At 64.0% G+C, this 13,799-nt stretch overlaps 1 protein-coding gene across 3 annotated transcripts in view; it reads left to right on the forward strand.

Moving 5' to 3' along the window:
• The window catches only part of TPST2 (tyrosylprotein sulfotransferase 2), a 40,020-nt gene that overhangs the window by 23,118 nt on the left and 3,103 nt on the right, over window positions 1–13,799 (forward strand). The window contains exons 2-6 of one of the 3 annotated variants that reach the window (XM_084868189.1): window positions 2,122–3,027; window positions 3,325–3,523; window positions 4,892–4,942; window positions 6,298–6,346; window positions 10,001–10,437. In XM_084868189.1, coding sequence (XP_084724315.1) covers window positions 2,186–3,027; window positions 3,325–3,523; window positions 4,892–4,942; window positions 6,298–6,339 — 1,134 coding nt within the window. In that variant the 5' untranslated portion in view covers window positions 2,122–2,185 and the 3' untranslated portion in view covers window positions 6,340–6,346; window positions 10,001–10,437. Of the gene's footprint in view, window positions 1–2,121; window positions 3,028–3,324; window positions 3,524–4,891; window positions 4,943–5,527; window positions 5,730–6,297; window positions 6,347–10,000; window positions 10,438–13,799 lie in introns of those variants that run through there. The other 2 variants (XM_084868190.1, XM_084868191.1) reach the window with 2 other exon arrangements.

Genomic DNA, 13,799 nt, shown 5'->3' on the forward strand with positions numbered 1-13,799 from the left:
GGGGAGCCTGTTAGGTGCCGCGGGAGAAGCTTTAGTGCTGCGCCTGTGCAGTGAGGGTGGCGTGTCTCAGTGCCGTTGTGGGTCGGGTATTAAACAAAGCGGGCGAGTGGCTGGCATTTCTCTCTTTCTCTCTGTCCCTCCACCCCACCCCCCCACCGGCCTTTACCATCCAGATCACTTCTAACCCCAAACAAGCTGGAAAGGACAGAAATCCCCCCCCCCCCCCCCCCGTTTTACCTCCCGTGGTTTCATTTACGTGCAGTCAACTGAGGTCTGAATATATGAGATGGAAAGTTCCAGAAAGAAACAATGCTAAATGTTTACCTGTGGCTGTCCTGAGTAGCGGGTGTGAATCACGTGTTTGCCCAGCATCTGCACGCTGGGCACGCCCCCTCCCCGTCAGTAGCAGTTTGGTTATCAGAGAGTGACCGTCACGGCGTCATGGTCTTGTGTTCAGGGGACCCCTATTTCACTTAATGGCCCGAAGCGCACACGGTGCTCAGAGGCCATCGCAGGCTGGTGCTGCGGTGTATCCGCGGTTTCGGTATCTGCTGGGGGTCTTGGCACATCAGCCCCTCCCGCCCCCCCCAGAGGCGGACTGCTGTGCACACACATGCACGCGCACAGGGCCTTACACACTCACTTCCCAGATTTCCCCTTTTCTCCCCCCCCCCGCCCCCCCCCGCCATCTGTTTCCTGAGAGCTCGTTCTCTCACTCCAGTTACTGAGCGTCAGGAAGGAAGGGTGGTTATGCTAATGCAGGCTAGCATGTGACTGACAGCTCCCCAGGGGTACTGACGCTGAAACAATAGTCATGGCAGCCTTCCAGTCTCCTGTCTAGTCTGTGTCACTAGCATGGCCGTGAGCACCGAGGAGGCTGAGGCCCGGGCGGACTTCCGAGTGGCTCTCTGTCCCGCCCAGCCTCCCCGCCACCCCCAGAGCAGCCAGCTCCTGCGTGCAGGGCTCCCGTGGACCCTGACGTCGGAGCAGCACGTTTCTGGGGAGGGGTTCCCCAGCTCCTTCCTGCAGCTCAGCCCAGGGCCCCGGGAGGAGGCTCCGCTTTGCTGTGTCAGCCGCTTCTAGGTCCTCCCAGCTCCTCGGAGGCCAGAGGCCCCAGCCCTGTGCGGCGGAGGAAGCTGCGGCCGAGATGGAGGAAGTGACTCTCCCGGAGGCACGTGGCAGGAAACGCCCGGGCCTTTCATCAGCCTTGACCCGCCCGGAGCGCCTCTGCCCCTGGCGGACGGAGGGCCGGGCCGGGGCTGGGCCAGGGGCAGGCCAGGTCCCGTGTGGTCTTGGCTGGACCTCATGTTCAAGGGGACTGCGCCTCCCCGGCCCCTTCCTCCACGCCCCACCAGCTCCCCAGGCTGCCGGCAGCTCCCAGGCACGCGGGCTCCTTCCTGCCTGTGACTTTGCACTGGCTGTTCCCTGTGCCAGGAACAACACTCTCCCCTCTCCCCTGCCTGGCTGTCCAGGCTTCACCCGCCGGCTGTTCAGAACTCCGCCGAGGGTGGCCTCCGGCAGGAAGCCTGCCCTCCCCTGCTCAGTAGGACCCATCACCCCTCCCAGGTGTGGGTCTGGGATGTGTGTGGACCTGGGACTGAGGCTGTGCCTCTGAGCTCCATCCCCCAATTCCCGGAATTCCTGGCACATAGTAGTTGCTCATTAAATGTTAGAATCAATGGGTAACCAGTTGTTATGATAGAAACTGCTCAGTGCTTCCCGTGTGCCAGGCACATTCTTCTGTCTTTGGAGGTTGTTCAATGTTCGTGATTAATCTTTGATATTAACACTCTTAGACCCATTTTTTTACAGACGAAGCTCAGAGTAGTAGATCCTGTTGCCCAAGCTCACACAGCCACCCAGGAAGTGGCAGAGCTGAGATTTGAACTCAAGCCCGCCTGACTCCCCGAATGCCCAGAGACCGCAGGCCCTGACTTTGCTTCTCGGGAACACAGCAGGGGGGCGAGGCGGAGGAGGGCTGGGGTGGACGGAGGCCTGCTGAGTGTCCAGCGGCCGAGTCTGCGTCTTTTGTGTGGGCGGCGGCTGCCTAAACCGGGGAGGAGGGCGGCTCGGTCCCGCTGGCTGCCGCGGGGTCTGACCACGGTGTCCCTCTCTCCCCAGATGTGAGCCCGGCGGGCGCCTGGCTGAGCCGTCACCGACGCAGGCCCCGCGGCCCCGGCCCAGCATGCGCCTGTCCGTGCGGAGGGCGCTGCTGGCGGCTGGCTGCACGCTGGCCCTGCTGCTGGCCTTCCAGCTGGGCCAGCAGGTGCTGGAGTGCCGGGCGGCGCTGAGGGGCCCGTGGAGGCGCTGGCCCGCCATGCGGCCGGAGCAGGAGGACCTGGTGGTGGTGGGCCCGGACCGCGCCGAGTACCGCTACGGCAAGGCCATGCCGCTCATCTTCGTGGGCGGCGTGCCCCGCAGCGGCACCACGCTGATGCGCGCCATGCTGGACGCCCACCCAGAGGTGCGCTGCGGCGAGGAGACCCGCGTCATCCCCCGCGTGCTGGCCATGCGCCAGGCCTGGGCCAAGTCCGGCCGCGAGAAGCAGCGGCTGGACGAGGCGGGCGTGACGGACGAGGTGCTGGACGCGGCCATGCAGGCCTTCATCCTGGAGGTGATCGCCAAGCACGGCGAGCCGGCCCGCGTGCTCTGCAACAAGGACCCCTTCACGCTCAAGTCCTCCGTCTACCTGTCGCGCCTCTTCCCCAACTCCAAGTTCCTGCTGATGGTGCGGGACGGCCGCGCCTCGGTGCACTCCATGATCACGCGCAAGGTCACCATCGCCGGCTTCGACCTCAGCAGCTACCGCGACTGCCTGAGCAAGTGGAACAAGGCCATCGAGGTGATGTACGCGCAGTGCCTGGAGGTGGGCCGCGACAAGTGCCTGCCCGTCTACTACGAGCAGCTGGTGCTGCACCCGCGGCGCTCCCTGCAGCTCATCCTGGACTTCCTGGGCATCGCCTGGAGCGACTCGGTGCTGCACCACGAGGACCTCATCGGCAAGCCCGGCGGGGTCTCCCTGTCCAAGTGAGCGGCCCCGGCGGCCCCTTAAAACGCCCGCGGCGTCAGGGAAGCAGAAGTGAGGCCCCAGTGCTCTCTGCCTGGGCCTCCTCCCTCCCCTCGTGTGCTGTACCCCTCTGCCCCACTGCCCGCCCCCCAACACACACACACACACACACACACACACACACACACACAGGGCGTGACCGGGCCCGTGACCCGTCCGCGGTCTCACAGTCTCCCCACTGCCCCAGAGCAACTGAGCAGGGCCCCCCCGGGAACCCCCGGGTCTGCCCGCTCCCTGAGCCTGCCCTCTCTCCGCAGGATCGAGCGGTCCACGGACCAGGTCATCAAGCCCGTGAACCTGGAGGCGCTGTCCAAGTGGACGGGGCACATCCCCGGGGACGTGGTGCGGGACATGGCCCAGATCGCCCCCATGCTGGCCCGGCTCGGCTACGACCCCTACGCGAACCCTCCCAACTACGGCAACCCGGACCCCATCGTCATCAACAACACGCACCGGGTGAGTGGGCGTGCTCTCACACGTGGAGGCGTGCTCTCACACGTGGAGGTGTGCTCACACACATGGGAAGGCATGCTCTCTCACACATGTGGAGGCGTGCTCTCACGCACATGGGAAGGCGTGCTTGTGGTCTGTGGTGAGGGTGCAGGCCCCCGCTGTCTGAGAAAACAAGCCCCTTGATTCCGGAGTGTGTCCAATGGGTCACGTGACTGCAGTATTTCCATGTTTGCCTGGGTCACAAGGAAACTCAGCCTCACACTCTGCAGTCTCCAGCCCGCAGGCCCGTCTGTGCAATGATTTTACTTTATTTCTCTGCTCTGACTTCCCCTTTATTGGATCCAGAGAGAGGGAGAAAGGGAGAGAGGGATAGAAACATCAGTGATGAGAGAGAACATGGAGCTGCCTCCTGCACGCTCCACACTGGGATCGAGCCCACAACCCGGGCCTGTGCCCTGACCGGGAATCGAACCATCACCTCCTGGTTCAACCTCCGAGCCCCGCCAGCTGGACCAGATAGTTGTTTAGTCTTTAGAGGGGAACTACTGAGTTAAGTTCCGTTGTTGAAAGCCTTGTGTGTGCGCATGTGTATGTGTGCGTGTACATGTGTATGCTGTGTGTGTTTCTGTAATGGATCCAGGGGTACAGCACTCAGTGGTTGAAAGGACCCCAGTGTTAGTGAAATTGTCTTTCCGGGAGCCTGGAAGCTCTCTCCCAGGGATTGGTCACAGCCCAGGAGACGTGGTGAGGGACAGGCCCAGGCCGCCCCAGGCTGGCCACGTGGATGGACGGGTGGGTGGATGGGTAGGTGAGTGGCGGGATGGGTACGTTAATGGGTGGACGGGTGGGTGGATGGGTAGGTGAGTGGCGGGGTGAGTAAGTTAATGGGTGGATGGGTGGGTGGATGGATAGGTGAGTGGCGGGATGGGTACGTTAATGGGTGGACGGGTGGGTGGGTGGATAGGTGAGTGGCGGGATGGGTACGTTAATGGGTGGACGGGTGGGTGGGTGGATAGGTGAGTGGCGGGATGGGTACGTTAATGGGTGGACGGGTGGGTGGGTGGATAGGTGAGTGGCGGGATGGGTACGTTAATGGGTGGACGGGTGGGTGGGTGGATAGGTGAGTGGCGGGATGGGTACGTTAATGGGTGGACGGGTGGGTGGGTGGATAGGTGAGTGGCGGGATGGGTACGTTAATGGGTGGACGGGTGGGTGGGTGGATAGGTGAGTGGCGGGATGGTAAGTTAATGGGTGGATGGATAGGTATGTTAATGGACGGACGGGTGGGAAGGTGCATGGATGTGGAGGTGATGGACTCGATTTTATCTCGTCATCAGATCCATGAAGGTGACATTTCTTTCCCTTTTGTAGGTGTTGAAAGGGGACTACAAGACACCAGCCAATCTGAAGGGCCATTTCCAGGTTAGAACCTCATGGGACTGAATCCTGTGTGGGCGGCGTCCCGCCAGCTGTGCCTGACACGTCACCCTGCTTTCGCCTCTTCCGTGGGCAGGGTGTGTGTGTGTGTGTGTGTGTGTGTGTGTGTGTGTGCGCGCTCTGCTGAGTCATCCCTGGAACCCTCTTTAAGGCCTGGAATCCGCTCAGATCGTGTTTTCACGGAGTCTGGCCGGTGCTGAGGGCGTGTCCCTGAGGAGCAGAGCGGAGGAGGGGCGTGTGCCGTGCCATGCCCTCCCCTCCCCTCGGGAGCTGCCCTGCGCTTGGGCCCCAGCTCCCCCCCCCCCCCCCCCCCCCCCCCCCGCCGCACGTGACTTGGGCCGGGATGTTCAGCCGGGAGGTGAGCGCGGGGTGGAGGGAAAGGCGCCCTAAGTGAGCCGGCGGTGCAGTCCTCCAGGCGGCACCTTGAAGCCAGAGAGAGGGGGACAGGAGCCGGCAGAGCTGAGCTCACACGCCGAATGCGGCTCGGGCGGCGCCAATGTCCGCCGCCCTGGGCTCTGCTGTTCCCATTCGGCCTCTGACCTCCACGGGGCGGCTCCCTGCACCTTTCAGGCTGTGGCTTGTGGAGTGCCGTCAGACCGCAGCCAGTCCTCCGGTTCTCCTGGCACCAACGCCCGGAGCTCCACCTGCAGCTGGAGGCACCGCCCGCCCCCGCGGCCCCTCGGGGGCACCTCGCTCCCAGCCGGAAGCTAGGGATTCTGGGGAGCTTCATGACGTACATGACTGACGGGGTCACAGGCCAGTGATTACTAAGGTCGGGGGCGGAGGGGAGTGGGGGGGGAGGGTGGTGCTGAGTCGCACCCTCTGATCTGCCTGGTCCTCTGGCTCAGCCCCCATCCTGGAGCTCTGTGGGCCCCTGGCCCCCGGCCATCTCATTAGCATACGGGACGCTGCGGGTTTTAGCTGTGTGCCAGGCCCAGGTCAAAGGTCACATGCTGGTTCTTCATCGCACCCCAGTCACCCCGAATCGGCTCCTCCCACCGGGGAAGCAGCCCCACTGCCATCTCTCCTGGGGGCCAGCGTGTTGCCAGGCGTTGCCAGGCGTTGCTAGGCGTTGCTGGGGGTGGACAGCATCTTGCCTGTGTGTGAGCTCCAGCCCCTCCCCCTAGAGTAGAGCTGCCTGAGAACAGGCCTGGTCTGCGGGGCTCATGTTTCCCAGCACCTCGCACATAGTGGGTGTGCACCTCGCACACAGTGGGTGTGCAGGAAGTATGAGATGGGTGAGTGTGCGTGCCGGGCGGTGACGCTGAGGGTGGGCCGCAGGCAGCGAGCCCCTGGCACCCCCTGGCGTGACCTCCCGTGACCTCCCGTGTCCTCCGCAGGCGAACCCGAACAGCACCGCCACCCACGGGGGAAGCTCGTGATTTCCAGGTACGCCCTCCTCCCCGCCCCACGGCTCCGGAGCCGCTTTGCTGAAAAGCTGGTCCTTCCAGGGCCGCCCCGGGAGGAGTGTCCCCCAAGGTGGGCTGACCACCCCTCTGGGAGGTTTCCATGGTGACCGGCCAGGGAGCTATTTATAGAACCACGGCTCCGTCTCCTCTCTGGGCGGCTGGGCAGGCTCGGTGCTGAGCCAGCCAGGGGGAGGCTGTCTGGCTGCAGGGACGCTGCCCGGGACCAGTGATGGGCGATCCCGGATCCTGGTGGCGTGGCATGCCGCCCGCCGGGCCGGCTCCTAAGAACGGATCCGGTTTGGCCCAAAGCAGCCGGGGTTCTGCTGTTCCCGCAGGCGGGTCTGGTCTAAGGACAACCCTGCGGGCTGGGCCAGGGCTCAGCGTTACTGAGGTCAGCGTCACTCACTGACCTCAGCGTCCCGGGAGGCGGGTGCCTCCTCCCATTGGAGGAGCCCAGGGCAGACAGGGCCCAGGGCAGACAGCCCCCGAGGGAGAGCCCCCCACAGACCGCCCCCGAGTGGGAGCCCCCACAGACCGCCCCCGAGGGACAGCCCCCCACAGACCGCCCCCGAGTGGGAGCCCCCACAGACCGCCCCCGAGGGACAGCCCCCACAGACCGCCCCCGAGTGGGAGCCCCCACAGACCTCCCCGAGGGACAGCCCCCACAGACCTCCCTGAGGGAGAGCCCCCCACAGACCGCCCCCGAGGGACAGCCCCCACAGACCGCCCCCGAGGGAGAGCCCCCACAGACCTCCCTGAGGGACAGCCCCCACAGACCGCCCCCGAGGGACAGCCCCCACAGACCGCCCCCGAGGGACAGCCCCCCACAGACCGCCCCCGAGGGACAGCCCCCACAGACCGCCCCCGAGGGACAGCCCCCCACAGACCGCCCCCGAGGGACAGCCCCCCACAGACCTCCCTGAGGGACAGCCCCCACAGACCGCCCCCGAGGGACAGCCCCCCACAGACCTCCCTGAGGGAGAGCCCCCCACAGACCGCCCCCGAGGGACAGCCCCCACAGACCTCCCCGAGGGACAGCCCCCCACAGACCGCCCCCGAGGGACAGCCCCCCACAGACCGCCCCCGAGGGACAGCCCCCCACAGACCGCCCCCGAGGGACAGCCCCCCACAGACCTCCCCGAGGGACAGCCCCCACAGACCGCCCCTGAGGGACAGCCCCCACAGATCGCCCCCGAGGGACAGCCCCCCACAGACCTCCCTGAGGGACAGCCCCCACAGACCGCCCCCGAGGGACAGCCCCCCACAGACCTCCCTGAGGGACAGCCCCCACAGATCGCCCCCGAGGGACAGCCCCCCACAGACCTCCCTGAGGGAGAGCCCCCACAGACCGCCCCCGAGGGACAGCCCCCACAGACCGCCCCCGAGGGACAGCCCCCACAGACCGCCCCCGAGGGACAGCCCCCACAGACCTCCCTGAGGGACAGCCCCCACAGACCGCCCCCGAGGGAGAGCCCCCCACAGACCGCCCCCGAGGGACAGCCCCCCACAGACCTCCCTGAGGGAGAGCCCCCACAGACCGCCCCCGAGGGACAGCCCCCCACAGACCTCCCTGAGGGACAGCCCCCACAGACCGCCCCCGAAGGAGAGCCCCCACAGACCGCCCCCGAGGGACAGCCCCCACAGACCGCCCCCGAGTGGGAGCCCCCACAGACCGCCCCCGAGGGACAGCCCCCCACAGACCTCCCTGAGGGAGAGCCCCCCACAGACCGCCCCCGAGTGGGAGCCCCCACAGACCGCCCCCGAGGGACAGCCCCCCACAGACCGCCCCCGAGTGGGAGCCCCCACAGACCTCCCTGAGGGACAGCCCCCCACAGACCGCCCCCGAGGGAGAGCCCCCACAGACCGCCCCCGAGGGACAGCCCCCCACAGACCTCCCTGAGGGACAGCCCCCCACAGACCGCCCCCGAGGGACAGCCCCCCACAGACCGCCCCCGAGGGACAGCCCCCCACAGACCTCCCTGAGGGACAGCCCCCCACAGACCGCCCCCGAGGGAGAGCCCCCCACAGACCGCCCCCGAGGGACAGCCCCCCACAGACCGCCCCCGAGGGACAGCCCCCCACAGACCGCCCCCGAGGGAGAGCCCCCACAGACCTCCCTGAGGGACAGCCCCCCACAGACCTCCCCCGAGGGAGAGCCCCCCACAGACCGCCCCCGAGGGACAGCCCCCCACAGACCGCCCCCGAGGGACAGCCCCCCACAGACCGCCCCCGAGTGGGAGCCCCCACAGACCGCCCCCGAGGGACAGCCCCCCACAGACCTCCCTGAGGGAGAGCCCCCCACAGACCGCCCCCGAGTGGGAGCCCCCACAGACCGCCCCCGAGGGACAGCCCCCCACAGACCGCCCCCGAGTGGGAGCCCCCACAGACCTCCCTGAGGGACAGCCCCCCACAGACCGCCCCCGAGGGAGAGCCCCCACAGACCACCCCCGAGGGACAGCCCCCCACAGACCTCCCTGAGGGACAGCCCCCCACAGACCGCCCCCGAGGGACAGCCCCCCACAGACCGCCCCCGAGGGACAGCCCCCCACAGACCTCCCTGAGGGACAGCCCCCCACAGACCTCCCCCGAGGGAGAGCCCCCCACAGACCGCCCCCGAGGGACAGCCCCCCACAGACCGCCCCCGAGGGACAGCCCCCCACAGACCGCCCCCGAAGGACAGCCCCCACAGACCGCCCCCGAGGGACAGCCCCCACAGATCGCGCCCAGAGTTTGCTTTTAGCCTAAGTCCGTGTTCACCCTCTGTGGGTGCTGAGGGGCCGAGGGACGGGCTCCCAACCTGGGTGTGAACTTGGGCCACAGGTTTAAGGGCTCCTTCACGTGTGACTCCTCTCAGCCTCCGTTTCCACATCTGGAGAACGGGCTCTCCACCCGGCCCCTGCGAGAGGGCTGACGGGGGGAGGGAGGGGGAGTGGGGTGCCGGCCTCGCCATGGCCCCGGGCGGGGAGTAGCTGAGAGCACCCAGCTGGGCGGGGAGTAGCTGAGAGCACCCAGCGGGCCCCCCCGCCCCCCCCACCGGTCAGGGAAGCGCAGGAAGGAACCTGCCCGGTATCTCCCGTGTTTCTTCATCGGAAACAGCTTCTACCCAGACTCTATTTTCAGTCTCATCTTATTTCCCAATCATCAGCATATTTTTTCACTTAAAAAAATCCACTTTGCATCCACGTGCCAGGCTGTAAACACCCCGGCCGGCTCTCGGTTTCTAACCCCCCTCCCCCCAAATCGTGCTCAGACCCCGGAGTCTGCTTCATCCCAGAGAAAAGAACCACCGGGGACACAGGTCTCTGCCCGCCCTGCTCTCTGCCCGCCCTCCCTGCTCTCTGCCCGCCCCCCTTCCCCCCACCAAAGCCGGACGCACCCGACTTCTCTGCTTAAACCAGACCCCGCAGGCCAGCGCGCTGGCTCCGCCCTGGTCGGGTGGCCTGGACTCCATGCTGACCTCCCCCCGCCAACAGGCACTGCTTTGGCTCCGGGCGGGAGGGAGGGTGTCTGGGGGGGTGCGGGTGCGATGGGGGAGGGTGTCTGGGGGGGTGCGGGTGCGATGGGAACAGCCTCCACCCGCCTGCTCCCGGTCCCGCACACGGAGGAGCGGGCTCACGGCTTCTCCTGCTCGCAGGTCCCGCCAGTGGCCGCCGGGATGGGCAGCCGCCTCCTTGGAAATCGGATCCAATCCAAGCACATTGCTTGCTATCACCGGCAGACGGACTGCCGCCGAGGGGCGTGTTTGCACATGTTTGCAAAGCCCGGGCCCCGGAACGTCCCTGACGCGCTGCCTTCGGACCCCGGGGACAGGGGATGGTGAAGCGGACACACACGGGCCAGCTCCGGGGACTCGGATTTTCTATTTTCCCGCCGGGACTTTTCCACGAAGTGGCCCGGCCGCCTCCCGTGCGGGCGCTGCTGGCCGGGACCAGGCCGCCCCGCCTCCGAGGACCTATTTTTGAATTCAAAGAATCTATTTAAAAATTTAATATATGAAGCTTTCTCTGATCCTCCGGTTCTTACATGACACAGGACGCAGGTATATGTTGGAATAAAGGGAGCAGGGACAGGTCTGTCTGTGCCTTACTCACGGAGGGGCGGCCGGGGCTGCGTTTTGGGGTGGGGGTGCGGCCTGGGGTCCTGAGTCCGGGTCCCCACGGGCCCCCCGTTTGGTGATTTGCTGGAAGGACTCACCGAACTCGGAAACCCATTCACCCCCGTGGACGGTTTGCTGCGGCCAAAGGGCGCCGATCCAAACCAGCAGAGGCCCCGGGCCCCGGGCGGCGGAGGGCCGGCCGGGCGGAGGGGTGCCCTCCCTCGCGGGTGTGACCGACGGGCTGGGCCGTGGGACGGGCCGCGGCCGCACTGTGCGCACAGGAAGCTTGGCTCGGGGTCGGCATCACCGGAGGGGGGCCCATGCACCCCCTTCGCTGCCCCCCATTTTCCTGCAAATCCCACCAGCCCCAGCGCAGGGGCCTCACACCACTGACGGAAGCCGCAGTCCCGGGAGAGCTGAGCGGGCCGGGCTGCCCCGCGGCCTCTGCCGATGTGGGTGCTGGGCCGTCACGGGCCTGGGGCTGGCGGGAGCCCCACTCCCAGCAGCCTGACTCCGTTTTCTCCGTTCATTTATCCGGGAGCATTTCCAGGGGCTGGTTTTCCTCTTTCACTGTCCCCCCTCCCCTCTGCACGCACACACACACACACACTCACACACACACACACAGTCACGTGCACAGGCTCCATCTACAAACCATAGGGACGGCGATCCGAGGGAGACCCACAGGTCCTGGCTCCGGCGGCTCCTTGGAAGCCCCCTCCTCACCAGGCTTTGCATTTGCCCGCCGGGGCCCGGGTTCTGTTGGTCTAACTAGACCGTGAACTGGATGAGTCTGGGACCACATGGTTCATGGCTCATCTTTTACCCCCACATGGTGCCTGGCGGATGGAGGGGCCCCCAGAAGTCCCCACCTCCGGGTACTCACACCCTTTCATGCGATGTCCCTTCCACACACAAGAAGGCAGGGTTCAAGGTTAATACAAGACAGGTGGCTAGGCTTGGATTGCAGATAAAACAGTATCCATGGGACACACACTGAAATCCTATGTGTCGTTTGTCTGAAATTCACATGGGCGCCCTGTAGTTTTATTTGCTCCATCTGGCTGACAGCCCTCCCTGGGGCCCGATATTGGGGAACCCCCGGCGTGTAACCCCCAAGGCGAGATCATAAACACGGCGAGGCTCTGGCCTTGTTACCTGGACTCGGCTCCCTCGGGGAGGCCGGTCACCGTCATGAGGACACTCGGCGCCTGACACAGGTTCACGGGGCAGGGCCCTCGGGCCTCCTGCCCACCACCAGCACCAGCCGGCAGCCATGCGCGCGGATCCCTCAGGAGTGCGGTCCCAGGGGGACCCCACGGCACGGCACGCAGCTGGGCCACGCTTGAATTCCTCCCCAAAGAAACTGAGGTCACATTTCCTGCAGTTCCCAGCTGCTCAGCTTGAAGGTAACTGTTAACACTGCAATCAATGATACATGAGGCTCATAAATGCTTGTTCATGAGCGGCCCAATGAATGAGTGAGTGAGTGAGTGAGTGAATGAATGGATGATGGCGGCCGGGGTTCCTCATCTCACCGTGGCTTTTGAGGGTTTGCTTTCAGATCCTGCCTCGGGCCTGCAGAAGGCCCTGTCCCAGCTTGCTATCCAAGGATGGTGGTCATGAAAGGGTGGAAGCCACCTGCAGGAAACATTTAAAGAAAGCCAGTGCGCAAACCCAGCTGATCTGGATTTTCAGTTCCGGCCCGGTATATATTTTTGTGGCAAGATTCAAACTACGAAGCCGTGTGCAACTGTGTAATGTCAGTGTCCTAGAAAAGGCACTTGTGCTAGACTCTAAATAAATCAGCTTTGAAATGCCACTTGCGAGCTGTTTCTATGGTATCAGCCTATTTCAAGTGGTAACTGAGCAGTCACCCCCCCCCCCAATCTTTCAGAGGCAGAACAGCGTGGCACAGGCTGCTAAAGGGGTGGTCGGGTGTGGGGGCCCGGGTGGGCACAGAAACCCCCAGGGAAAGGGGGGATTGAAGAGATGACGTGTGCAGGGGCTTGACTCTGTGACCCCGAGCAGACAGGGATCTCTAGAAGTGCTGGCTCCGACAAGTGGACCGAAACGGTGTGGGGCCCCGGGCAGGGACTCTGAGCCAGCTCTGGCCTGGAAGTCTGACCTCCTGGGTCCTAGAACCGGCTCTGTGCTCAGACTCGCTGTGTAGCCCCGGCTGCTTCCTGTGGGACGGCTCCTCCATCACCTCGTCTGTGAAAAGGGGGAACGGGCCGATGAGCGTCGGAAGGCCCTGCCCGGCTCCTGCAGAGGAGCCTCGTTGCTTGGCAACCCCTCCTGGGGAGGCTCAAGTCCGGGTACCTCGTTGGGAATCTAAACCCGGGCCCGGGTGTCCTGAGTCCCAAAGCAGGGGTTCCCCTGGGCAGTGACTAGCAGCCAGGGTGGGTATGGCGTCTTGAATCGAAACTTCTTGAGCCCAGAAATCCTGAAAAACTACCCACCTTTAAGGCCGAGAGGTCTTCCATGTGAAGGTATGAAATTGGGTCTTTTAACCACAACCATATACGAAGCACTTATTACTCTAAGAGCTTTATATGCCTCAGTTAGCTCCACACCACCAACCCTGTTAGAGCAGTGCTGACATTGTCCCCATTTTACAGGTGAGAAAACTGAGAGGTGAAGCAACCTGCCCCAGTCCCAAACCTAGGAAGCAGAAAAATAGAGATTGGGATCCTTGAAGGTTTATTCCAGAAACTCCATTTTAAAAATTCTAAATGCATAGAGAGGTTTTTTTTCCCCCTCTCCATCATGAAATTAGATCGTGTAAGTCAGAGACCTGGAACTGTTCCACACGGAAGGAGACTAAAGAGACATGGCAACTAAATGCAACACATGATTCTGAAAGGGGTCTTCTGCTGTACAAAAATTTAGTGGGTGCTGTTCTCAGGATGTCCACAAGTGGGCACCATTGTGACCTCCCTGCAGGGCCAGAGCCCTGTAGGTCTCTCAACAGCGTTTTCAGACTCGCAGATTTCATGACTAGGGTGCTGTTCTCAGCATGTCCACAAGAGGGCACGATTGCGACCCTCCCCTTACTAGTGTGCTGTTCTCGGAGAAAAAAAAGTAGAAAAAATGTTTTGGGACAACAGGCAAAAATTCAAATAGAGTCTCAGGTGTCCATGGCAGTGATGTGTCAGTGTTAATTTTCTGGTTTTGGGGGTGGTTTTGCAGTTACATTGGAGAATGTCTTGGTTGGAAATACGAAAGTATTAGGGCATCATGTTGAGAGACCTAAAGGGCTCTGGCCCTGCCGAGAAGGGTTGCAATGGTGCCGTCTTGTGGACATTCTGAGAACAGCACCCTAGAGATTTTACAA

The sequence above is a fragment of the Pipistrellus hanaki genome, assembly GCF_964339955.1.
Source record: "Pipistrellus hanaki genome assembly, chromosome: 19".
Taxonomy (NCBI): Eukaryota; Metazoa; Chordata; class Mammalia; order Chiroptera; family Vespertilionidae; genus Pipistrellus; species Pipistrellus hanaki.